This window comes from Corella eumyota, chromosome 4 (assembly GCF_963082875.1).
Source record: "Corella eumyota chromosome 4, kaCorEumy4.1, whole genome shotgun sequence".
In the NCBI taxonomy this organism is placed as follows: Eukaryota; Metazoa; Chordata; class Ascidiacea; order Phlebobranchia; family Corellidae; genus Corella; species Corella eumyota.
The window spans coordinates 16,951,790-16,976,880 of record NC_137493.1 but is presented as its reverse complement, the minus strand read 5'-3'; the positions used below and the strand labels follow the sequence as shown (position 1 = coordinate 16,976,880).

The window sequence follows — 25,091 nt, the reverse complement described above, 5'->3', positions numbered from 1 at the left end:
CATTCTACTGTCTAGTCTAATACTAAACTATCAACACAATTTACTATTTTTTGTGTATTTTTATTATAATAACAACCCAGGTTTGGGTATAAATCTTAATAATAAATAGAACTTTTCGGTAGCAAAATATATTAGACATTATTGATTGGTTTTCCGCAATATGCCATTAAGTTTGCTTCTCTAAAAGCCTCCGAAAGAGTCTAGAAACAAAACATTTCAATATTTAAAGAAGCATTTTAAATATTAGTCTTTGTATTCTTTTGCTTTTTTTGTAAATTTTATTTTTAAATGTGTTTATTAGCATATTTTTTTTGCATTTCTTTAATATTATTTTAAAGTTATTTTTACCATTTTAAACATAAAAAAAATTTTGCGTTAAAATGTGACTTACCGGATGAGCGTGGCATACTCGTGCCACATCTTCTGCCGAGGCACCATATTCCATGGCCAGTACAGCCTCATTGATCATCTCCCCTGCTCCGCCTCCGATGATGTGTGCTCCGAGGATGCGATCTGTTTCTTTGGAGCTCAAGATTTTGACGAAACCATCTTGATCAGCTGTAAGTGATGTTGATTTGTTAAATGTTTTAAAGATTTTCTTATCCAGGTTTACAAGTAACATAAACACCTACTGCTAGCTTGTTGTACCCTTAATAAGTAAGACTGAGGTTCTGAGTTTGATTCCCGCTGCTTGCAAGTTGTAACATAAATGTAAAAATATTTATAATTGTCACAATTTTAAACAAATTCTACCCTTAATCAGTAAGCCTATAGTCCTTAGTTTGATTCCAACTGCTGGCAAGTTAAAATTCTAATATAATACTATTTATAATTCTCACAATTTTAAACACGTAACGTCCATAATAAGTAAGACTATGATCCTGAATTTGATTCCCACTGCTTGCAAGTTGTAATTGTCACAATTTTAAACAAGTACTATCCATAATAAGTAAGACTAAAATCCTAAGTTTGATTCCCACTGCTTGCAAGTTGTAATAGTCACCAATTTAAAAAAGTAATAACCATTTGTTTTAGCTCTGCTGTTTGCAGAAAACGGAAACTTTCCGATCTTATAAGCAACATTTTCTTCCTTCAAGTTTTCCTCAGATTTTCCGACCCACCCCACTTCAGGGTGAGTATAGATGACAGATGGAACACAATTATAATCAATATGGACTGGGGCTCCAGTAAGTCCTTCCACACATATTATTCCCTCATCCTCAGCTTTGTGAGCTAACATAGGACCGGCTATGACATCACCAATGGCATATACACTAAAAAAATTTGGTATTTAAGGTTAGATTGTTACTTTCTAGCTCTTACATAAAAAAATCAGTTGCCGGTCCTATGGTCAGGATTTTAATTGTTGGAATATGGTCACAACTCTCAACTAATATTTGCCTGTGATAACTTACCTGCACACCACAAACTGTAGTTTTACTTATTTTAAAGGCTTAATTTACCATAAATATCTATAACAGCCACCAAGCTCTGTTTTATGAATTGGTATACAATTTAGTTATAGTATAACATAATTCTAAATCTTACCTCTCGCATGATGTTTGAAATCTTTCGTTAACTTTGATCGTCCCTTTGGGCTCAAGTTCGATCCCTACATTCTCCAAACCCAGGTTTTGAGTGTACGGCCTTCTTCCGATACAAACTAACAAAACATCGCAGTCTAAAGTTTCTTCTTTACCTCCTTTGGCAGCTTCAACACTAAACAATATATATATATACAAATTTTTTCCAAAAAAAAATTATGATCAGTTTTTAATATTAGAAATTATCGGATAACTGTTATTTGTAGACCAACTTAGTTGATGAATTTTTGTTAGTTTGGTAAATTCTTATTTTATAGTGTTTGTGGTAAATTTTAAATATTTCTTACTTTACTTTGATGTCGCTGCCAGACCTAACTGCTGACATTACTTTTGTGTTGAGTTTAAATTTAAGTCCTTGCTTCTGTAAAGTTCTTTGGAAAGTTTTCCTAAATATTAAAAAAAAAAAATTGGAAGCACTGCAAAAAAAATTTTCACTTTTTTTGTTCTTGATTTTTGAAAATTTTTAAACTCACGAAACTTCCATATCTATCCCCATTCCCCCGACGTGACCCAAAAACTCGACAGCGGTGACCTCTGTCCCTAACCTTGACCATACTGACCCCAACTCAACCCCGATAACCCCTGCCCCAATGACAATCATCTTTTTGGGGACTTCTTTTAGCGATAAAGCCCCGGTTGAAGAGATTATAGTTTGTTCGTCAATCTAAAAATATATACAGTTTTAATTTTTTGGTAAAATTTTGATTTTTGATTGACAGCTTAACTCAATGACAAAGATTGTATTTTGTTGGTAATACATAATGATTTAGTGACTATGCTAAACTGTGGTAGTCCTATACAAAAAAAAATTTAAATTACAGGGTTTACTTATTTATTTGCAAGGCTTAAATTTTACAGTATTTTAAATAATTTAATTTTTACTTCGATTCCAGGAAATGGAGTAACTTCAGATCCAGTGGCAATTAAAATATTCTTTGTGTTGATTACATCTTGGCTTCCATCAGCTTTATTGGCTACTACCTAAAATTAAGTTAAACCATTTTAAAAACTTGTATTTTTAAATGTTTGTTTAAAGCAAACTCTTTATTACAATTGATTGCTTTTAGACGTTAAATAAGCACTATGTATTTACTGTGTTAGGGCCTTGTATGGATCCATGTCCATCGATTCTGGTAACTTTATTAGCTTTAAATAATCCTGCAATGCCTGATGTTAAGGCTTTAACTGCTGATGATTTTTGTTCCATCATTTTGGGTAAGTTTAAAGTGACTTGCGCTAGAAAAGAGAAAAATTTAAATCAATATTTGTAAAGTTTTTTATTTTTACGAATGTTTTTTGTTCTTTGAAAAAATTTCTTTACCATCAATTCCTCTCATTGCAAAATCTTTTCCAGTGGCAAGATGATAAAAATGTGAATTATTAAGCAAAGCTTTTGATGGAATACAACCCACATTTAAACAAGTTCCCCCCAAGGTTACATCTTTTTCTACACAAACAGTCTAAAAACAAACAAATAAAAAAGATATATAAAAAATTGAAAATTCATATTACTTTGGCAGTTACTATACAAAACAGGCCTAAAGAAAGTTTAACACAATTTGTATTGACCCAAAGATTACAAATATTGAAATTTAACCCAAATATTACTAAAGTTTACAATTCTGTTTAACAGTTAAAGCCCTTAATTTACAATGGCCTTGTTTGATTGAGCATAAGAGCCTACTTTTAATCCTAGTTGTGCTGCTTTAATGGCAGCAACATAACCTCCAGGTCCTGACCCAATAACAACTAAATCAGCTTCATGTGTTTGGCCTGTGCTGTAGAAATGTGAGGAAGTTCTGGAAGTTTGGGTTCGAATATTTGTCTAAAATGGATAAAAATTTTAAGTTTGAAAATTGATTTATTGTCATCTAAATCTAAAAAAACAATATATTTAAAAAAAGCTTAAATTAATTTAAAAATTGGTGATTTTATGTTTTTTAGATCGTAACTAATTAAAAAAATATGGTTTTAAAATAAGACTTGTTAATCAGTTAATTAAAATACTGTTTTTAACTTACCAAAACGCGTGAACCGATTCTAAGCATATTTATTCGCCTGGCTTTAAAATATTAAACGAAATATGGAATATAATTAACTATAACTATGTAAAAATTACTTTTTAACTACAAACAAAATGTTTTTGGTGATGAAAAATAATTTTTAATCGAAGTGAAATAAAAAAATCCCCATTTTAAAATTCAATCAAGCAGAACTGTGACGATTTTTATTGTGATAACAATCGTCAGGTTTTACGGGTTTCCATTAAATTATATTCATTTTCATTTAAGGAACTTAGTTGTAAGGTTTTGTTTACAAAAGTAGGTTGTTCAGGTATTTATTGAACCTAAGTCTTAAGGATTAGATATTTTACTTAGACTTTGCATCTTTCTTATTACCATTCATTCGATGTGCGCAATTTTGTATACGCGATTTTTATGTAAACGCGATTTTTAGGTATACTGGTAATAAGATTTTTTTTTAAATCATGAGTGGGGCCAACTTCGATAATTATGAAAAGCTTGAAAAAATTGCTGATGGCCAATATGCAAGTGTATGTGTCTACAAAAAACCTAATTCAAACAAGTCTTACGCTGGTAAAGAAATTAATTTAAACTTATACACAAACTTTAAAACGGAAAAACAAATTTTGGAAAAGCATGCAGACGATAATCAGAATGTAGTTCACTATTTTGATGTTGTTTATTCTAAATGTGACACGTATGCGCTGTTGCTTATGGAATTGTGTGATGGTACTGTACAACAATATGTTGACAATAAACCATTTGTACCAGCTAGAGATTCAAATCATCCAGAAATGACAGCAAAGGAATATTTCTCTGATATTACCCCACTAGAAATTACAAGACAAGCTGCCAAGGGAGTCTTGTACTTGCACGAAAAATGTAATCTAATTCACCGCGATATAAAACCAACCAACTTCTTAATGGTTAGGATCAAAGGTGTTACATTGGTTAAAATTGCTGATTTTGACCTTAGTAGGGAGTTAAACCCTTCAGAATCTGGGCTATTCTCTTATTCAGAAAGCAATCAAATTGCTTATCAACCTTATGAAATAAATGAATCTAAATTTAAAACCAGAAAATCGCTCGATATTTTTTCACTGGGTGTTTTTATTCATTTTGTGTTAACAGACGGTTGCTTTCCATTTGGAAATGATGAACCTCAGCAAAAGCATAATATTTGCAACAAAATGACCCCTAAATTGCACCATCTCAAGTGTAACTTAACCTTAGAATTAACAAAAGAAGAAACTGTTACTGCAAGTGCATTGGTGACACAAATGATTAACCACAAATGCGATGATCGCCCGACAATTGCCGAAGTTTCATGCCATCCTTTATTTTGGGATTCAAAAAGAAAACTAGAGTTTTACAAAGATGCTAAAAATCACCTAGATAAAAAAATCTTAACTCAAAGCCAAGATTATTACCTTAACTATTTCAACAAAAGCTTGTTAATTGAAAAATCCAAAGAAGAATATAAAAAGTTTAAAATTTCTTATAAAATTTTACATCCCTTATTAAGGAAGTCCAAGCAAATAGGTAAATGCAGTAATGTTGTTGATTTACTTGTGATAATAAGGAATCAAAAAGAGCATATTCAGGATGCTGATTATGATAAAAAACTTGCTGAATTGCTTGGATATGATGCAACTAAAAACACTGTGGATTGGGATGTCTTTCTCGATGTTTTAACTAAAGATATTCCACAATTGCTGGTTCATTTGTACGAGTATTTCCGATACATCAACGCTGCCTGGGATTTTTATCCTTCAACTAAGAGAGAATTACTAACACCCACCAAAAATAAACCAAATGTCAACAAAGACCTCCCAAGTACAAGTGAGCAAGGAAATTCAGCTACATTTACTGGATTTTGTGATATTATCATTGACTGCAAGGGCAGCGAAGTTCAAAATTTGGGTGAAGTCGATCTCAATCATGAAATAACAATTAAGTTTTCCCCTAATCAAGACCAACAAATTAATACTTTTCTTCTACCAAAATCAAACAATAATGCTGTTAAATCAGTATTAGGTGGCTGTAAAGATGGCTTTACTTTAAAAAGGAAAGAAAATTCTATTATTTTAAAGCGAAACTGTTTAGCATATATTTATTTTCTTGATTTTATTGATGAAAAAAAGGTTATAAAAGTAGAAAAGGATTTAACTGAGGAAATATTTTGCTTAGATAAGTTTTTGGCCAAAAACATGCATTCCCGACCTAAGATTAAAATTGCAATAGGTACCTTACCTAAAAAAGCTGTTGTTTCAATTATCATAAACCCAAAAATTTAAAATATTAAAACCAATTGGATATGGTATTTTAAATATATCATCACTTAAGTTTTTAGTGACGTAAAGTTGCGTGCAATATTTATGTGGGACTTATATTAAGTAACAGATACTAATTCCACATTTCCACACATTTACTCAGTGTTAAAATGTCCATGAATAGTTCCACCTGTATGTGACTAGATCAATATTAGTCACAATTTGTTGTTTGTTTTGAAGCGATACTCTAGTTTTTATGGTGTGTCAATACCTTTATTGCTATTTTTAATACAAAGGTAAATGTTTTTTTTAAGTTGGGGAAATTAGACATGTAGCGTTTTTTATTTAATCTATTTCTTTCTGCTTTTATTATTATAACTATATTTTGTTTCCTCCAAGTTCAGAAATTTATTGTTTACTTGTACTGAATTTTTAACTCTATTTCTTTTATAATGTTTTTATTCCCTTTTAAGGTACGGCACTTATTTTTTCTATGCCTGTTCTTGGTGTAAAATATTTATAGGTATATTTATTTGGTGTTATAATTTTTTATTTTGGTATTTAATTTTTGTATTTTTTACATTTTTTATATCCTTAACTTCAATTATTGTGAAATTTTGTTTTAACTATGGTCTATAAATTGTGCAGTCTTCATGTCTTTAATTTTAGTTCCACTTGTTTATAATTAAATAATCTGTATATTTAAGTTCTAATTATTGTTAATTCATATTTTAGGTTTTTGAGGTGAATTTTTTGTTAAAAAAAAACTAAAAAGTAAAACTGAGTTGTTAGTAAAAAGCATTTCAGAAATGAATTTAGAAAAAAAAGACACCAATTAAATGGTGAAGGTGAGAAAGTTAATATTTTTTAGTAAGCATATTTATTATCCATTAATTGTTATTACATGTAGTATTAGTGGTTTATCAAACAGTTACAATTTTTGATATTAACTTTATTTTTTTTTTAAATGAGTTTATACACTTTAAAAGTTTTTATTAATTTGTTATAAGGTGAAGTAAACCGCATATATGTGATATTTACATTTTAAAGTATTTTAAAATATAAAATTAAAAGGTATATACATTTAAACAACATTTTGGTGTTGTTGTTTAAAAAATTAGTATCATGGTCTCAAAACCGCTATAGTTTTTGTTATGTTGTTAAAAGTTGTGAGTTTAAAACAGATATGATTTTTACCCTACTAAATATTAAACCATTATGATTAATATAAGTTAGTTAGCAATTCTTTTGCAAAGAACCCATTCAGTAAAAGCATAGTAACCTAGCTGACTACATAAATCATCATACCACCTCCCATTTGTCCCAACGTAAACGCACAAGTTTTTTCCACGACGTAAATTGCACGGGTGACCACGCTGCCATCGATTCCACGTTAATGGTGTCCCATCAAGCCAAGTAAATTCCGAGTCTTGTCGAATTCTGCGTCTCAGTCCGATTATAAAGCTACGGCGCTTGGCAAAATTTGTGACTAGTTCCCTTTGTAAAAATACAAGTGTAGGATCTAATACACTCCTACTATGGCTTAAACAATTATTAAACCCCAATAGAGTACGCTGTAAAGATGAGCATCGATAAGAAAGCCACACTTAATTAAAATACACAAAATAGTCGTGTTAAATCAAACTCGCTAACTTATTACCAAAACCTGCCCAAGGATTCAATCTACCAAATGTAATCTGTACAAGCGGCTTTTAATCAGAATTGAAACTACAGGAAATGCGAACTAAATGCGACACAAAAATATGACATAAAACACAAACTACAAAGTATATAATCAACAAATTAAGTATAAAAGCGAAAGTCTAATTGTGTGTTAAACCTTACTTCGGCCTTACTTATTTATGAGTTTTTACGTCCAGCGAACTGACCAAAAAGCTATATTGCCAGTTATTTAAAGCGAAATAAAATAGGAGAAAGCGCATACAAACAATAAAGAAAATACAAAGCATTATCGATAAACAGAACAACAAGTGCGTCATAAATGACGATGGGGAGTGAAAATCTCCCGCAGCTGGGATCAAGCCGAATGATTCAGCATGAAACGCCGGAGCTCACTAAAAGTGACCTCCCGCTAATAAATCATTTCAAATTTTTAATAAGATCGATAATGGACATAACAACAAGGTTGATTTTATTCTCTTTTTGTAATGATTACTTGGTTCGATTTCTCTGTAAGGTTTGTTGTGTATAGACATTGCAAGCACAGTTTATTAAAGGGTGTTGTTTTACTTATATTAATTTACTTTGTAATTTTTGGATCTTTTGGGCCCATAGTTGCAACTTTTCCTTGCATATCTTTGCATTTTTGCATTTCTTGATGAAATGTTATAGTGGGTGGAAATAACGCATACTCATAACCACTTGCTGCTATATAAGATTTAGTCCATGCTCCTTAAGTCTTTATTACATTAAAAAAAAAACAGAAAATATGTTATTTTTACAATTTATTTCAAGTGTTTTAACATATATTAGTAATGGTAGAAATTTAAAGGTTATAACTAAACAACAAAATGATGCAATGCTATGAACAAAAGCAATTAATTGAATACTTTAAAACAAGTCATAATTATTTACATTTTTACACTGTTTTTTTATTGTATTATGACTTGATTACTTGACTTTTATGAATATTCCATATTCAAGTACAATATTGTGTAACAAAATACTAACTTTATTCTGAGTGATAAAAGCTGTGTTCAAAAAAATGAGCACTAATGTTAACTAATTGGCAATTCTTTCGCAAAGAATCATGTTGCTTGGATAAGAATTTAACTGATTACATACACCATCACGCCACCTCCCATGTCTATTCGCATACACACACAGGTCATATGCTACGCGTGAATTGAGCGGGTGACCACGCTTCCATCGATGCCACGTCATTGGTGTTCCATCAAACCAAGTAAACTCTAAGTCTTGACGAGCTCTCCGTCTCAGTCCGAATAAAAATTCACGGCGCTTAGCGAATTTTGTGACCAATTCCCTGTATAGTGAATATAGTAATATTAAAGTAGTTTGATTCTCTTCGCGTAAAGAAATCCTATATTTTTCAATAATTTGTTTTAAGTTTGATTTTCCCAGATGGTGTTTTGAGTATAGCCTTGTGTTTTGTTTAGGTGTAAAAAATGTTTTATTGCTTTTATAAGTTAACGCTGATTATAAAGTTTGGTAACTAACGTTGCATTTTGATAAAGCATGAGCACTTTAACCTAGAAAATACCGTTACAATTTAAAAATTTACTTTAAAAGCTTAATTAAAATTTAAACCTCATAATATCTGGATCTTTTGGGCCCATAAATGCAACTTTTCCTTGCACGCTTTTGCATCGTTGCATTGCTTGGTGGAAGGAGTAAGTAGGTTGGAATAAGGCGTATTCGTAACCGTTTGCTGCAATATAAGACTGAGTCCATGCACCTTAAAATAAAATAGAGTTTCGGATATAAATTTTGGTTTAGTAAGAGCATTACTACTTTTTGTTTCACTTACTTCTACTTGCTTTAGCCAACACCAAGCCACGAGTTAGTTGTTGAACTTGGCCTGTAAAACAATGAGTTCAAAAAATTACTGATTTGTTTTATTAAAAAAGGTTTAATTTTTAGTTTAAAATAATTTATGCAGTTTTAATTATTAACTTTATGCAACAGAACTTACCTAAGAGTTTTGAAATCGTCATTTTTAGTTTCACAAACATATCTTTTCCGTTGAAAATATGAGCTATGATGAATTTAAAAAATAGTTAAAATTTGTTTTAAAAGCACCAAAAAGTTACAGAAAAAACTTGGATTTTTTATTCACCTCTACAATCCTGCTTGGTTGCAATTTTTTCTATTAAAAATATTTTCGTTAAATTGTAGTTTACTTATAATATTTGCTTATGTCAATATATTTATTTTTACAAATTTACAAACCTCTGATTAATCTGGTTGGATTCCAAGAATCAATATCCTGAAAAAAGAAAAAAATAGGTCAAAGCAATTTATACTTTGGTTGTAACTTGTTTATATATATTAAGTAAGCCTATGCGTTGCAATTGATTAAGATGCAAAGCGCTTTCCTACATATACAGTAGCCCTTTTTATTTTGTTACAACAAGTTTATACTAAAACATCTGTGATTTAACAAAAATGACTCAGGGGGATTTCTTACCAAGTTAATGTACTTTCTTTCGCAAACAAACCCAGCACCGCGTTTGCAAAAAACACCACGCCAAGTGAGGTTTTGTGTTGGGTAATCTGGTTCGATTACAACACAATCTTCTCTGTAGTAATCAGGTTCACTAAATATAAAAAAATTGTCGTAATATGGTCGCAACTCTCAACTAATATTTGCTTGCAATTTTATTTTGTAAGCAATAATTTGTAAGCATAAATTAAATAAACTTATTTACTTTTAGCAATTTTGAAAGTTTTGCTTAAACTGAATGCCTTGATACACTTACTAAATTCCCCAGTTAGTCCACCAATGTTCAATTGATTCCCCGTCATTCCAGACAAATTCTCGTTTGTACTGATGCTTTACTGTATCCGTTAGCCCAATGTAATTTATTCTTGTAATGTTAAGAATACCAGAGCGTTCAATTTCTCTGCAAAGTTATGTTTTGATTTTGTTTGACTGTTTTTGTAGTAGGCTTATAAACAGGCTAAACTAATTTTATTTATTCGTGAGTTAACACAGTTACCTTTTCTAGCAAAGACTAAAACTAGTTAAGCTAAGAATATTATGTCAACAGATTCTTTTGTAAGTAAATTTTATATAGTTACCGAAACACCGTTTCATTCCGAGCTCCGTATATGATTAACCATGCCCCATAAGGTCTACAATGGTTAACAGCTTCTTTGTAGCGTTTAAAATCTGTTATGGCAAAGTATTCGTAACCGTTTGAAGCTCGAAACTTATGCGTCATTGAAAGTTCTGAAAATAAGTTATAACGTAAAAGACTATAAACTTAAAAGTTTAGTTTTTTTTTACTTAAAACTTTTTAGTGTTATTAAAAAAAATTATCATTAACACATTAAGTTTTTTTTTTAAATTATTTTTTATTGCTTTTTACTAGAAATGAAACTGGTACCTTGTATGTTAGCAATGTTTCCAGTTAATTGCTCGACTTGGCCTGTAAAAAAATTAACTTAAATGTGCAGTAGAAAATTTTATATTTGACCTACTTTTAATCGCCAAACTACCAAGTTTTTTGCACTATTTGGTGTAAGAATGACCACTCTAAATGTTGATATTAATACACCTACCTTGTAGTTCATACATTTCTCCCATAGATCGTCTTAAACGTCGTGCAAGTTTTGCAATATTTTCTGCAAAAAAAACACTTTTTGCAAAAACTAATCTTTAGGTATATAAGATGTAGCTTATGTCATTGTTAAATTTAACTAATATTTTAAGTTAGGTTTAAGATGAACTTAAAATTGATATTTGTCAACAATTTAACTGATTTAAAAATAACTAATAAACTTACCTTTGCAGTTTTCTTCGCTATAAGCAGCTAAAATATTAGAAAATATTTGGGTTTTTTAACACTAGTTTAAATTAATTTTAAATGTAGTTCAATGTTATCTACCTCTAGCTCTAACAAGCGTTTGGCGAAATCTTCGACGTGGTGCTTTGGAAATTTGTGCGCTTATCTAAAAAGTTGTAACATAGTAAAGGTTGCTGACATTTTTTTGTATATATTTTAATCCTTGATGTAATAAGGTTAAATGCGCAACTTAAACATAGAGTAACAACAGTTACTCTGACTCAGTCTCAAGTTGACTTTAGCAGTTTTGGTTACTGTAACTTATAATTGCTCGATGCTGACTCAGTAGGAGTTTATATCGTTTATAGTGCCTTACTTAAGTGCGCTACATCATAAGATCACTGGGAATTTAACCCAGGACCTCATGTAGTGCAGAAAGTGTTCCAACCACTACACCATGCTGCCGATTGTTATTGTTTGCTTTTATCAATTAAAGTTTTACATAATAGTTACAGCAAATTACATTTAAGATTGTAGTTTACCTGATAACTAAATATCAAAGCAAAAAAAATCATCAAATACAAACGTAGCATTTCTGCTTGGTTTTTATCACAACAAACTTTCTAGAAATTTAAATACGTTTTGCAACATGCAACTTTGATATTGGCCGATTCGACTGACTTTTAATTTAACCTTTGCAAGAAAATTGTACAGGAAATTGTTGAAATATTTCTGGGCGTGTATTTTTGGTTGACAGTAACTATGGTAAAAGTCGATTTTTTGTACTAATTTTTAAATACATATTAATAATACTTAATATACCTTTTGATGTTATCAAATCACCCTATTATTACATTGTCTTAAAGACTACTTACATATGCAAATAGCTAAACAAATGTTTAAAGAATTATATACTTTTAAGTCTTTATAACATTTAAAGAAACAGAAAATATGATATTTTTACAATTTTATTTCAAGTGTTTTAACATATATCAGTAATGGTAGAAATTTGAAAGGCATAACTAAACAACAAAATGATGCAATGCTATAAACAAAAGCAATTTTTTTTTTTTTTTGGTTTTTCGCACATTGATAAAAGTAAATAATAAATATGATATACAAGTAATATTACAACAATGCGACAGAAAAAAATGACAAAATTAATTTAATGATTTAAAACAAGCCAAAAGTATTAATGTTTACATAAAGATTTTAAGTATGTTATGACATGGTCACCAAACCCAAATTAATTGAATACTTTAAAACAAGTCATAATTATTTACATTTTTACACGTTTTTTTTTATTATGTTATGACTTGATTATACTTGACTTTTATGAATATTCCTTGTACAATATTGTCTAACAAAATACTAAGTTTATTCTGAGTGATAAAAGCTGTAAATGTTGACCAAAGTTTACTTTAACCTTATTCAATAAAAATGAGCACTAATGTTAACTAATTGGCAATTCTCTCGCAAAGAATCATGTTGTAAGGATAACAATTTCCCAACCGATTACAACTACAATCATGCCACCTGCCATTTCTATCCACGTACACACACAGATCTTGTCCTGTACGCAAATAACGCGGGTAACCACGCTGCCATCGATTCCACGTCAATGGTGTTCCATCAAGCCAAGTAAACTCCAAGTCTTGACGAACTCTGCGTCTAAGTCCGAATAAAAACCCACGGTGCTTGGTGAATGTTGTGACCAATTCCCTGCATAGTAAATATAATAATATTAAAGTAGTTTGATTCTCTTCGCGTAAAGAATTCCTATAATTTTTCAATAATTTGTTATAAGTTTGATTCTTTCAGATTGTGTTTTGAGTATAATCTTGTGTTATAGTTTAAGTGTAAAACAAATTTTAATGCTTTTATAAGTTAACGTTGATTATAAAGTTTGGTAACTAACATTGCATTTTGATAAAGCATGAGCACTTTAACTTAGAAAATACCGTTACAATTTAAATATTTACTTTAAAAGGTTATTTAAAATTTTAACCTCATAATATTTGGATCTTTTGGGCCTACAAATGCAACTTTTCCTTGCACGCTTTTGCATCGTTGCATTGCTTGGTGGAAGGAGTAAGTAGGTTGGAATAAGGCGTATTCGTAACCGTTTGCTGCAATATAAGACTGAGTCCATGCACCTTAAAATAAGATAGAGTTTCGGATATAAATTTTGGTTTAGAAAGGGCATTACTACTTTTTGTTTCACTTACTTCTACTTGCTTTAGCCAACACCGAGCTACGAGTTAGTTGTTGAACTTGGCCTGTAAAACAATGAGTTCAAAATTGTTTTTTAAATAAAGTTTTATTTTTAGTTTTAAATGTTTAATGCAGTTTTAATTATTAACTTCATGCAACAGAACTTACCCAAGAGCTTTGAAATCGTCATTTTTAGTTTCACGAACATATCTTTTCCGTTGAAAATATGAGCTATGATAAAAAAATAGTTAAAATTTGTTTTAAAAACACCAAAAATTAAAAAAAAGAAATTATTTTACCTCTACATTCCTGCTTGGTTGCAATTTTTTCTATTAAAAATATTTTCGTTAAATTGTAGTTTACTTATAATATTTGCTTTTGTCAATATATTTATTTTTCAAAATTTACAAACCTCTGATTAATCTGGTTGGATTCCAAGAATCAATATCCTAAAAAAATAATAAAAATAGGTCAAAGCTATTTATACTTTGGACATATCATATTTATATTGGCTAGGAAAGCCTATGTATTGCAATTAATGAAGACGCAAAGCGCTTTTCTACATATACAGTAGCCTTTTTTTATTTTGTTACAACAAGTTTATACCAAAACATCTATATTATTTAAAAAAAAGGATTGATTACAGAATATAAAAAATTCTTACCAAGTTAATGTATTTTCTTTCGCAAACAAACCCAGCACCGCGTTCGCAATAAACATCTCGCCAAGTGAGGTTTTGTGTTTGGTAATTTGGTTCGATTACAACGCAATCTTCTCTGTAGTAATTGGGTTCACTAAATGTAAAAAAATTGTCGTAATATGGTCGCAACTCTCAACTAATATTTGTACTTGAAAATTTACCCGCGCACCACAAACGACAGTTTTATGTATTTTGTTGGCATCTATATGGGACATACATATATTATTTACTAAGCTCTATATTATAATAATATTACCGTGATAACTGTAATTTAAAAAACAGGTCTTAAATAGGATCTCATTCTTATGCAGCAAATTAAATTTGATTATAGTTTATACACTTACTAATTGTTCCAGTTAGTCCACCAATGTCCAATTGATTCCCCGTCATTCCAGACAAATTCTCGTTTGTACTGATGCTTTACTGTATCCGTTAGCCCAATGTAATTTATTCTTGTAATGTTTAGAATACCAGAGCGTTCAATTTCTCTGCAAAGTTTTGTATTTAGGAAATAAATTGGAATGATTTTGTTTAATAGTTGTTGTAATAGGCTTATAAACAGGCAATTTAATTTTTATCATTTGTGAAACAACACAGTTACCTTTTTCTAGCAAAGACTAAAACTAGTTAAGCTGAGAACATTACGTCAACACATTGTTATGTAAGTAAATTTTAATTATGGTTACCGAAATATTGTTTCATTCCGAGCTCCGTATATAATTAACCATGCCCCAAATTGTCTACAATGGTTAACAGCTTGCTGGTAGCGTTTAAGATCTGTTATAGCGAAGTATTCGTAACCGTTTGAAGCCCGAAACTTATGCGTCATTGAAAGTTCTGAAAATAAGTTATCACGTAAAAGATTACCTAACACAAAGGGGTTTTACTTGTAGTATTCGTGTTTTTTAAACCTAAATATTTTAACACAATTTGTACACAAGATTTTTTGTTTTTAAATTACATTCTATTGCTTTTATTTAAAGAGAAACTGTTACCTTGTATGTCAGCAATGTATTCAGTTATTTGTTCGACTTGGCCTGTAAAAAAATTGACTTTAAATACGCAGTAGAAAATTTTATATTTGACCTACTTTTACCCGCAAAACTACAAAGTTTTTTTTGCACTATTTTGTATAGGAATGACCACTCTAAATTTATATCTTATCACACCTACCTTGTAGTTCATACATTTCTCCCATAGATCGTCTTAAACGTCGTGCAAGTTTTGCAATATTTTCTGCAAAAAAAAACATTTTTATTTGTCTGCAATAACTTATCAAAAGTTATATAAGATGTAGCTTATGTCATTGTTAAATTTAACTAATATTTTAAGTTAGGTTGAAGATGAACTTAAAATTGATATTTGTTAACAATTTAACTGATTTAAAAATAAATAAAAGACTAACCTTTGCAGTTTTCTTCGCTATAAAAAGCTAAAAATATAAAAGAAACATTTGGATATTTAAACACTATTTTAAATTAAATTTACATATAGTTTATTGTTATCTACCTCTAGCTCTGACAAGCGTTTGGCGAAATCTTCGGCGTGGTGCTTTGGAATTTTGGGCGCTAGTCTGTAGAATATAAAGTAGGTGAATTGTTATGTGAAAAAATTTAATCGTTTTAATTTATTTTAAGCATAAAATTCTTTAACTTATTTACCTGATAACCAAGTTGTATCATTATAAGTAAAACTAACGCACATAAACGTAACATTTCTGCAAAATGTTTAGCTTTTAACTTCTATAAGAAAATTTTAAACAGGTTTAACTTAAGTTCAACTTTGCTAATGGCCTTTGCTGACTCGATTGACTTTTAATTTATGCTCAGCAAGGGCGAAAATAAATTGCAAAACAGGAAATTGTTGAAATATTTTTGGTTTGGGGTTTTTGGTTGACGTTAACTGTAATAATTGCCGGACAATATATGCCATGTGGTTAACAATAATACAGTTTTTTAAGACATTTTATTTTGTGTATAACTACGACATAGGAAACCAACATCAATATGGAATCGCAGCTGTTAAATCGAGGATAAACAGTGTGTAGGACATCATCTAGCGGCGTTAATTTTTATCAAAACTTCGGGGAAAAAAGTTGTCCGAAATTGTTGAGCAAAGTGGATTAGAATAACACGTGTGTTTTAAACTAATTAGTAAGATATGGTTCTCAGTTTTAAGTAAGAATGTGTAAATCTATAGAAGCTCACTGTGTGCACTATATTTGCTTGTACTTGTTGTCTAAAATGCTTTCAGGAAGTAGTTTATTGGCTGACTGGCTGACATATGGCAAATGTTTTTTTTTTACTTGTTCTTACTTAATAATATTGTGACTAAGATCACATTTGATTTGTGTTAACTTGGTCCAAGTCTCAAGTCCGCAGTGTCCAAGTCTCAAGTCCGCAGTGCAAACTCTTTGTAAAAAGTCAACGTTATAGTCCTGTTATCAGATTATAAATAAGTTTTGTAACTCCGATCACCGACTCAAAGTTTGGTCTCAAGTTGTTTTTTTACCAATTTATAGTTTGTCTATTAAAAATATGCTTTAAAACTAAAAATATATAATTAATATTTTTACATTTGTTGTTTTACTATTTATTAGGTGTTTAAGTGTAGGTTGTCCTCTTTAAGCTATGGATGTCAGCGGGGTGTTTAATAAACTCCGAAACACACTTTCAAGCACCGTCAATGAAATAAGTGCTGCCCTCCCTGGTAATCCCCTGTTAAGAGAATATGACACTGTCACTCAAGTGGCATCCGCAGGACCTTGTCTCTTCTGGAAGATCTACAAAGGATTTAAGAAATCAACAAAAGCGGTAACAAAGTTATATTTTGGTATATTTTGATAAAACAATAAATTTTGGTAGTATTACCTAAGGTTTTGAGGCATTACCCATTTCTACATTGAGTTTTTGGTTTAGGCCTGGACTTTAGTACTTGGTGTTCTTGGTTTAATTCTAATTGTTTTTTAAATTAATTATTTAATTGAATAATGTGTAGGTAAAAAGAGGATATTTTATTCATCCTTATTTTTTGTTTAGGAGGTGGCCATCTGGGTTTTGCTTAAGAAAGATTTCGAACAATACAACAAACAAGTAAGAGAACCAATATTAGAAGTTTATAGAAGAGGTTGTTTGCAGTTGACCAAATTAAGACATCCTAGAATTTTAACAGTGGAACATGGCATGGAAGAATCGAGGTATTTTATAATTAATATTACAAATTGGCTGGCAGAACACATTGTTTCACGACATAAAGTCTTGGGTTCGATCCCCACTGTCTTCATGATGTAGCACCCTTGAGTTAGAAGCTGTAACGATATGAACTCCTGTTAAGCCAACACTTCATCAGCATAGTAATTATCGAGCATCTACAATGTACATTACCCTAAGCTGGCAAAGTCAACTTAATACTGTGTCGAAGTAACTGAGGTTTCTCTATGTTTAGCCTGGATAGACTTATTTTATGACCTCTTAAAGAATATTTTGTTAGTTTGATAAGCAAAAAACAAGTACATATATAAAGTTTTTTTGCTTAAATTTGTTTTTAAATTGTCACTTTCAGAGATAGTCTTGTGTTTTGTACTGAGCCAGTCTTTGCAAGTCTTGCGAATATTTTGGGAAAACGAAAAAATATCCCAGAAATTTCTGATGAATTAAAAACTTATCAACTGCAGGAAGTGGAAATTAAATATGGACTTATGCAGGTAATAATATTTTTTATGTGTTTGACTTTTTTATAACTTTTGTTTTAATAAGATTTAAAAAACAATTTTTTTCACAGGATTTAAATAGTTTTTGTAATATTTTTGTTGATGTTATTTCTGTTTAAAACATAAAAGTTGTTTTCAAATGACACAATAAATAACACAAAAAAAGTTTATCTAAAATTTTCTTTACAGGTTTCTGAAGCATTGGCCTTTCTCCACAGCAGTGTGAAGATGGTGCATGGAAATCTTAGTCCTGAATCAATTATAGTTAATTCAAATGGAGCTTGGAAAGTTGCTGGGATGGATTTCTGCATTCAAAATTCTGGCTCAGCCGGGGATGTAAGTTGGATTTAAAAAAAAATTATTTTTATTTGAGTGCTTCTTTTTTTCCTTTGATAAATAAATTTTTTTTTGAGCAAATCATACTTAACTAAGTAGTCAAAAAGTGTTACCATTCAAAAATTTGGGTGAATACTGTTTGTTTTATTTTTTTATATTCAAAATTTTTTTAAATTAATTTTACTTAAATTTTTTGAATTGTTTTTTTTTTAGCCAAAATTTGTGTCTAAAGATTGGGACACCTCTTCACCTGCCCCAATGCTACCAAACCCCCAATATTTGGCCCCAGAATATATTCTTCGAAGATCATGTGACGTGATGAGTGATTTATTCTCACTAGGTGTCCTACTTTATGCTGTGTATAACAACGGGAGAAGTTTGTCGATGGATTGTGACGTTGGGAATATTTATAAAACTATGTCCAAGTTAGCGGACAAGGTATATTTGCTTGCTTATGTTCTAATGTGCTGTTTTCTTATATTTTTACTTATAAGATAATTAATACGAGACCCCCACTGTTCTCATGCTGTAGCGCCCTTGAGTAAGGCGCTATAAACAGTATGAACTCCTGCTTAATCATCACTTAATCAGCATCATAATTATCAAGTAATTATAAATAATAATATCCCAAACTGCCACAGGCAACTCGAGACTGGGTCGGAGTAATTGATGTTACTCTATGTTTAAGTCGCGCATTCGACTTTCCCACATTGAGGATAAAGATATATACAAAAAAATATATATATATAGGTTTAAAATTGAACTTAAATATTTTTTTTACAGCTTGAAAACGCTTCACTTGATATTTTAAAGAACATCCCAACAGATGTTAGAGAGCACGAGAAAATGTTGCTCAACCCAGATCCAAGTATAAGACCAGATGCTGATCAAATGGTGAAGGTAAAATTCTTTTGTTTTTTTAAAGAATTTCACACATTAATAAAAGTATTAAAATATAGGTTATATATATATATACCATAAATATTTCAGAGTATATTATGGCATGTTCACCAAACCCAGTATGAATTGAATTAATATTATTAAACACAACATACCTACGAAATATTGGTATAAAATATTGATTTGTAGAGAATTTAGGATTTAGGAAAATGCCCAATAATTAATTAGTTTTATTTTTAGCAAATTATAAGAATTTTAATTAGTTTAAATATGGAATTTTAATTTGAATTAATCTTTATTTTTTAGCTTCCCTTTTTCGAGCACGTTGGTGTGATGACATTGCAATATTTGGACACTTTGTTACAACGAGAAAATTTACAGAAATCTCAGTTTTTTAAAGGACTACATAAAATATTACCACAACTACCTAAGGTAGATTTAACTAACTAATAAACCTTAATTAAGCCTATTTATCCTGGTCCACATCTTTTTTGCCTGATATTAATATTTTATTCTGTGACTTGAAAAACCATTTAAAGTCGGATTATATTAATGGTTTTTTAATAATTTAACTTAATGTTTATTATAATTTTTTGTAAATCTACCAATAGATCACACTTTTTTAAACAGTCATCTTTGCAATAATATACCTATTTTACCAAATTAGTTTAAGGGTTGGAGTTTAAAATGTTTTTGTTCATAAATATTGGTGTAGTTGTTAAAATTTACCAGTTGAATTGTCATACTATGGTAGCAATTCTTAACTAATATTTGCCTGCAATAATTAACCTGTGCACTACAAGCAACAGTTTAGTTTGTAGGCCAATATATTTGACATATATCTATCATTTACTATTCACACATAATAGACAATATATTTAAATTTTCAGAGAGTTTTATTACACCGAGTCTTACCTGCACTAACAAGTGAGTTTTCAAACCATGATATGATCCCATTTGTTCTTCCAAATGTTCTAATTATAGCTGAGATGTGTGATGGCCAACAATATGTTGATATTTTGTTTCCTCATCTTGTACCTGTGTTTAAAGTTCAACGACCAATACAGGTAACTTGTATGTGATTTTGAATGCAATAGTGCTATATCAGCTAAGGATTTTTCAACTGAATGGGCACTTGAGTAAATACCATATCACATCCTTAAATGCAATTTAACTAACAATAAGACATTTTTAAAATTTTGAGCTAAATTTTAGTAAAATGTGGTATCAAAAATTTTTTTTTTTGGCAAATCTCTATAGTTTTCGTTAATATAAGTAAATACAGTCACAAATTTTTGCCTTTAACTATAATTATTAAATATATAATAACTAATATATATACATTTGTGACCCTTATGTCTTACACCCAGTTTTTTAAATTTGTTTTACACTTTTAATTTATTGTAAGAATATTTTAAATCTTTATATACAACATACTGAATTTTCAGTATCTAATTTATTAAATTTTGATTTTAGGTTTTACTCATTCTTCTTCAAAAAATGGATCTTTTATTAAACAAGACCCCACCTGATAAAATCCAGGCTCACATTTTACCCATGCTCAGTTCTTCACTTGAAACAAGTTCTGTAAAGATCCAGGAACTTTGTATTTCAATTATTCCAACTTTTGCCGACCAACTTAGTATTAATTCACTGAAAAACTCAATTTTGCCGAAAATTAAAAAGATTATCCTGGAAGGAGAAACAGTAACTGTAAGTTGAATATATTTGTAGAAAGGTTTTCTAAACAGTCTACATATTGTTATCCAGACCTAGATTATAATAACATTGTTTGTACTTGTTAATAGCCTGCCCTACAGGTGAAGTTTAATTGTTGTAATATGGTTGCAACTTATGACTAATATTTTCCTGTGATAATTTTTCCACACACCACAAATGGCAGTTTAACTCATTTTGCAGGGCTATAAATTATATGGATAAATATATTTATATTATCCACTGAACTTCTTTATATATGTATATTATTAACCTTGTAGTAGTAACTTGTTGAATGTTATTTTACTTGGCAGAAATAAGTAGTTTTTAAAAAAAAATTTAACATGGGCAAACCGGGAATCAAACCCAGCACCTAAAGTCCTACAAAAATGCAAAATTTTAGAGCTTTAATCAGAGAAACAAAATATTGTTTTTAAATTTTAATTTTTTTAATCACATTTTATTATTATTTCAGGTTCGAATCAATGCACTGGTTTGCATTGGTAAACTGTTGCCAGGTTTTGACAAATGGTTCATTCAAGATGAAGTCCTAGGTTTTCTTCACAAAATAACATCGAGGGAGGCTGGTATATTGATGGCTATACTAGGTGTCTACAAGTCAGCTCTCATGAATGATAAACTGGGTAAAAAATGTTTTTTATTTTTTGTATAATACAAGGGGAGAAGTTGATAAAGCTTATAGGAAAATCTTTAAATAATTTAATTTTACTAATCAAATTAAAAGCTAGGAAATGCACTTTAGTTCAAAAAAATTTGGGATAACTTGTCCCTCTTTTCTCGAAAACTCTCATACTTTATAGTCTTAGCTTATTCTCTTTCGTTCTTTACAGTTCTACCCAATTCTTTTTTATAAGTTACAGTCCAAGCTTTATCTCACTTATATTGACAGGCCTTATTGATTCTCTTTATTACTTTACAGTTCTAATTTTTTCTAAAAAACTTTTAAGAACAAATGATCCAAAACTTGTTTTAAATTCCCCTTAAATTTCAGGGATAACAAAAGAAGTCCTTGCTGCCAAAAGTCTTCCATTTTTGATCCCACTTTCTGTTGAAGGTTCACTAAATTTGAAGCAATACAACGCTTACATGGCAGTGATAAAGGTATCAATATAATATTTTTAGTATAGGATTTGTAAAGGCATAACTTCTAGCAATTAAATGCGGTGATAAAGATATTGGTATAAAGTTTATTTTATTAAGTTTAAAACAATGTAACATAGGATTTCTAAGGAAAATTTATATTTTAAGTACATTTTGCTATGCATATAATTAATTGTTTTGGTTTAGTTATTAAACACATATATAGGTTTTAATATTAAATTTGATAAATAGTAAATAAAAAGTTAAAACAAGAAAAGTTTTTTAGTATATTTATAAAACAACTGATAATTTCTTGCAAGAAAAAAAAACAACTTTTCAGTAAATAAAAGAAACTGTTTATTTTCTTGTAGGAAATGTTAAAAAGAGTTGAAAGTGAACACACAATTAAACTTGAACAACTCGATAAAATGAAAATAGAACAAGATAAAGTTTTTGATTTTACTAAAGGGGAAAACCCAGCTGATACTGATGATGTCATAATCACTGATGTAAGTTTCTGTGTTCTAAAAATAAACATGGTATTAAATTAGGGACTTCTTTCAGCTTCAATTTGCCATATCTAAAATACTGTCGTATGCCAACTCAATAATATTGTCTTTTTATTAAATTTTTGGTTGTTTTTTTGAGCTTAGAAAAAAATTGGACTATTTTTAGCATCTTGCTTAAGGCTGATATGACCCAAAAGGTGTGAGGACCAAACTTAGAAACTAAAACTGTAATGCAAGTGTCTTAACCATTATGCCATGCTGTTAGTTTAATTGGTTTTAATTTCAACTAAACAGATTATGGAAGCAGTGGGGATTAAACCCAGGACCTCATGTAGAAATACCCAGTGTCGTTACCACTGAGCATAACTAAGTTACATTATTTTTGATTTAAACAAATTATATTTAATTTTTAGGTTACGAATCAAACAAATAATTTAAAAGATGATTTATCTTCGAGGCAACATCTAACATTGGAAGAAAAACAGAAATTAGCTCAAACAAAACAAATGGAAAAAAGATTAAAAAATCAATCTCAAATACAACCTCTTAAAGCACCAGAACAAAATAAAGTAACTTATTTTATTTTTAGTTTTTTAAAATAATTTGCAATTTAAATTAAACTAATAAATATTTGTTTGATTTTGAAGGGTAATAAACCAAAGGATTTAACATCTTCATTGTTACAAACAAATTCTCCTATGATGTCATCAATGGGTGCTTTCAATTCTAAACCTTCGCTCAACCAAACTTCTACAAATTATAAAACTAACGGATCTTTTGATTCGATGATGACTCCTAACCGTGGCCAATCACAGATGAGTTCAAATTTAAATCAACCAATTGGGACAGGACAGATTTTGGGCCAGCCAATGAGATCGTCCCCAAACTCTAATCGACCAATGGGACAGTCTCAAATGAATTCTATTCGACCAATGGGACAGTCTCAAATGAATTCTAATCGACCAATGGGACAGTCTCAAATGCATTCTAATCGACCAATGGGACAGTCTCAAATGAATTCTAATCGACCAATGGGACAGTCTCGAATGAATTCTAATCGACCAATGGGACAGTCTCAAATGAATTCAAATCGACCAATGGGACAGTCTCAAATGAATTCTAATCGACCAATGGGACAGTCTCAAATGAATTCTAATCGACCAATGGGACCGTCTCAAATGAATTCTAATCAGCCAATAAGATCGTCACAAAACTCAAATCCACCAATGGGACAGTCTCAAACGAATTCGAATCGACCAATGGGACAGTCTCAAATAAATACCAATCGACCAATGGGACAGTCTCAAATGACTTCGAATCGACCAATGGGACAGTCTCAAATGAATCAGCCAATGGGATTCACGCAACCAAATTTGAGCCAACCAATAGGATTCACGCAAAACTCAAATCAACCAATGGGGCAGTCTGGTTTAAGTTTCAACCAGCCAATGAGGTTTACTCAAAACCAAAATACAATGAATCAGTTTGGCTCCAGTAATACTCAAATGGGAAATTCTTTGGACAATTTGTTTGGACCAACTAAAGCAAGTAACACCATTCCAATGAAACCTACAAGTCAAACTAATAACACTAATTTATTGGACTTTCTTGGGTAACTAAACAAACAATAAATTTAGTTTTATTAAAAAATATAAATACTAAACTTGTTGAAATTTTTAGATATATTAACAAAAAACTTTTAAAAAATCTAAATTGATTTAGAAAGCAAAATATTTCATTTTCAAAATATTGATTTCAAATTTTATATTTATTTTGTTGTATGGTGCATTTAATTGCCTCTACATTAAATTGGTGGTTTTCTTATTAACTATTCATAATAATATTTATAAATTGATTTTATATTAAACTTTACTCAAAGTAAAATGTTATTTATCGGTTAACATTTAGCCATAGTTAAATTATTAATATTTGATGTTTAAGTGCTAATTGTTCATTATTGGAAGCTACTGTTTTACTAATTGTTTTGTTGTTTATTTTAGCTGTATTTTTGGTAATTTTGGTTGCTATATTTTCTGTTGTTGTAAATTTAGCTTTACTGTTAACCTAGTGCAATATAAAGAACATATTTGTTGTATTGAAGCAGTTTTAAGATGTTTTGTATTTTTATTTATATCTTTGTTTATATGAGATACAACAAGATTTAAGTACTAATAATGAGCACTATAGTTAAGGGCACAAATTTTAGTTATTACCTTTTTTTTAATTGTAAAATGTTAAACCATTTTTTTTAATTTATAATTTTTATTTTTAAATCTAGTTTTCAATTACTTTTTTTGGGATTTAGGTTTTGGGTTACTTAGGTAAAATATTAAATTTATTTATAAGCGATGTCATTCGAAAGATAGGAATATTTTATGAACCCCAAGACCCCGAAGTTAAAAAGGTAATTTTTGTTTAAAATGTTATAGTTTTTTAAATAAAGTTAAAACTGTTAAACTGAAATTTAAAAGGACATTATTGGTAGTTTTAAACTTAGTATTAACATAAGTAAAAAG

At 29.9% G+C, this 25,091-nt stretch overlaps 5 protein-coding genes across 5 annotated transcripts; 2 read left to right on the top strand and 3 right to left on the bottom strand.

The window, feature by feature from the left end:
• Window positions 1–61: 61 nt before the first annotated feature.
• On the bottom strand, window positions 62–3,789 carry LOC145751554 (dihydrolipoyl dehydrogenase, mitochondrial-like). The gene is made up of 11 exons (XM_082567731.1): window positions 3,626–3,789; window positions 3,289–3,429; window positions 2,926–3,064; window positions 2,698–2,840; window positions 2,487–2,585; window positions 2,078–2,268; window positions 1,892–1,990; window positions 1,549–1,719; window positions 1,024–1,274; window positions 392–558; window positions 62–200 (listed from the first exon to the last, which is right to left on the bottom strand). Exons 1-11 carry the CDS (start codon window positions 3,650–3,652, stop codon window positions 132–134), a joined length of 1,497 nt encoding a protein of 498 aa, XP_082423857.1. The 5' UTR covers window positions 3,653–3,789; the 3' UTR covers window positions 62–131.
• Window positions 3,790–3,938: 149 nt separating this feature from the next.
• On the top strand, window positions 3,939–6,529 carry LOC145750124 (serine/threonine-protein kinase/endoribonuclease IRE1-like). Its single transcript, XM_082566072.1, has one exon. The coding sequence runs from the start codon at window positions 4,093–4,095 to the stop codon at window positions 5,923–5,925; it is 1,833 nt and encodes a 610-aa protein (XP_082422198.1). The 5' UTR covers window positions 3,939–4,092; the 3' UTR covers window positions 5,926–6,529.
• A 1,856-nt stretch (window positions 6,530–8,385) lies between these two features.
• Window positions 8,386–12,053, bottom strand: LOC145751026 (uncharacterized). Its single transcript, XM_082567095.1, has 14 exons — window positions 11,933–12,053; window positions 11,493–11,556; window positions 11,391–11,417; window positions 11,167–11,229; window positions 10,992–11,033; window positions 10,684–10,834; window positions 10,362–10,505; window positions 10,070–10,199; window positions 9,832–9,868; window positions 9,719–9,748; window positions 9,575–9,637; window positions 9,410–9,460; window positions 9,190–9,337; window positions 8,386–8,905 (listed from the first exon to the last, which is right to left on the bottom strand). Exons 1-14 carry the CDS (start codon window positions 11,981–11,983, stop codon window positions 8,644–8,646), a joined length of 1,263 nt encoding a protein of 420 aa, XP_082423221.1. The 5' UTR covers window positions 11,984–12,053; the 3' UTR covers window positions 8,386–8,643.
• A 323-nt stretch (window positions 12,054–12,376) lies between these two features.
• On the bottom strand, window positions 12,377–16,103 carry LOC145750542 (macrophage mannose receptor 1-like). The gene is made up of 14 exons (XM_082566601.1): window positions 15,966–16,103; window positions 15,814–15,877; window positions 15,710–15,736; window positions 15,478–15,540; window positions 15,300–15,341; window positions 14,991–15,141; window positions 14,649–14,792; window positions 14,269–14,398; window positions 14,017–14,053; window positions 13,904–13,933; window positions 13,773–13,835; window positions 13,619–13,669; window positions 13,399–13,546; window positions 12,377–13,112 (listed from the first exon to the last, which is right to left on the bottom strand). Exons 1-14 carry the CDS (start codon window positions 16,017–16,019, stop codon window positions 12,848–12,850), a joined length of 1,269 nt encoding a protein of 422 aa, XP_082422727.1. The 5' UTR covers window positions 16,020–16,103; the 3' UTR covers window positions 12,377–12,847.
• Window positions 16,104–16,352: 249 nt separating this feature from the next.
• Window positions 16,353–24,534, top strand: LOC145749806 (SCY1-like protein 2). The gene is made up of 15 exons (XM_082565669.1): window positions 16,353–16,457; window positions 16,904–17,117; window positions 17,343–17,500; window positions 17,866–18,007; window positions 18,203–18,349; window positions 18,563–18,787; window positions 19,133–19,249; window positions 19,556–19,681; window positions 20,140–20,316; window positions 20,726–20,962; window positions 21,441–21,609; window positions 21,978–22,087; window positions 22,438–22,575; window positions 22,989–23,144; window positions 23,223–24,534. The coding sequence occupies exons 2-15, from the start codon at window positions 16,935–16,937 to the stop codon at window positions 24,189–24,191; spliced, it is 3,054 nt and encodes a 1,017-aa protein (XP_082421795.1). The 5' UTR covers window positions 16,353–16,457; window positions 16,904–16,934; the 3' UTR covers window positions 24,192–24,534.
• The last annotated feature ends 557 nt before the right edge of the window (window positions 24,535–25,091 follow it).

Coding starts and splice junctions, on each gene's coding strand:
- LOC145751554 (XM_082567731.1), bottom strand. CDS start 3,652: ATGCTTAGAATCGGTTCACGCGTTTTG. Junction 1,991..2,077: donor GGGATAGATATGGAAGTTTC/GTGAGTTTAAAA, acceptor TTTAATATTTAG/GAAAACTTTCCAAAGAACTT. Junction 1,275..1,548: donor TTTCAAACATCATGCGAGAG/GTAAGATTTAGA, acceptor AAATTTTTTTAG/TGTATATGCCATTGGTGATG.
- LOC145750124 (XM_082566072.1), top strand. CDS start 4,093: ATGAGTGGGGCCAACTTCGATAATTATGAAAAGCTTGAAAAAATTGCT.
- LOC145751026 (XM_082567095.1), bottom strand. CDS start 11,983: ATGCTACGTTTGTATTTGATGATTTTTTTTGCTTTGATATTTAGTTAT. Junction 9,869..10,069: donor AAAGAAAGTACATTAACTTG/GTAAGAAATCCC, acceptor TTCTTTTTTCAG/GATATTGATTCTTGGAATCC. Junction 8,906..9,189: donor AAAGATCCAGATATTATGAG/GTTTAAATTTTA, acceptor TTCACTATACAG/GGAATTGGTCACAAAATTCG.
- LOC145750542 (XM_082566601.1), bottom strand. CDS start 16,019: ATGTTACGTTTATGTGCGTTAGTTTTACTTATAATGATACAACTTGGT. Junction 15,878..15,965: donor TGATACAACTTGGTTATCAG/GTAAATAAGTTA, acceptor TATATTCTACAG/ACTAGCGCCCAAAATTCCAA. Junction 15,342..15,477: donor AGAAATGTATGAACTACAAG/GTAGGTGTGATA, acceptor ATTTTTTTACAG/GCCAAGTCGAACAAATAACT.
- LOC145749806 (XM_082565669.1), top strand. CDS start 16,935: ATGGATGTCAGCGGGGTGTTTAATAAACTCCGAAACACACTTTCAAGC. Junction 20,963..21,440: donor TGGAAGGAGAAACAGTAACT/GTAAGTTGAATA, acceptor TTATTATTTCAG/GTTCGAATCAATGCACTGGT. Junction 22,576..22,988: donor ATGATGTCATAATCACTGAT/GTAAGTTTCTGT, acceptor TTTAATTTTTAG/GTTACGAATCAAACAAATAA.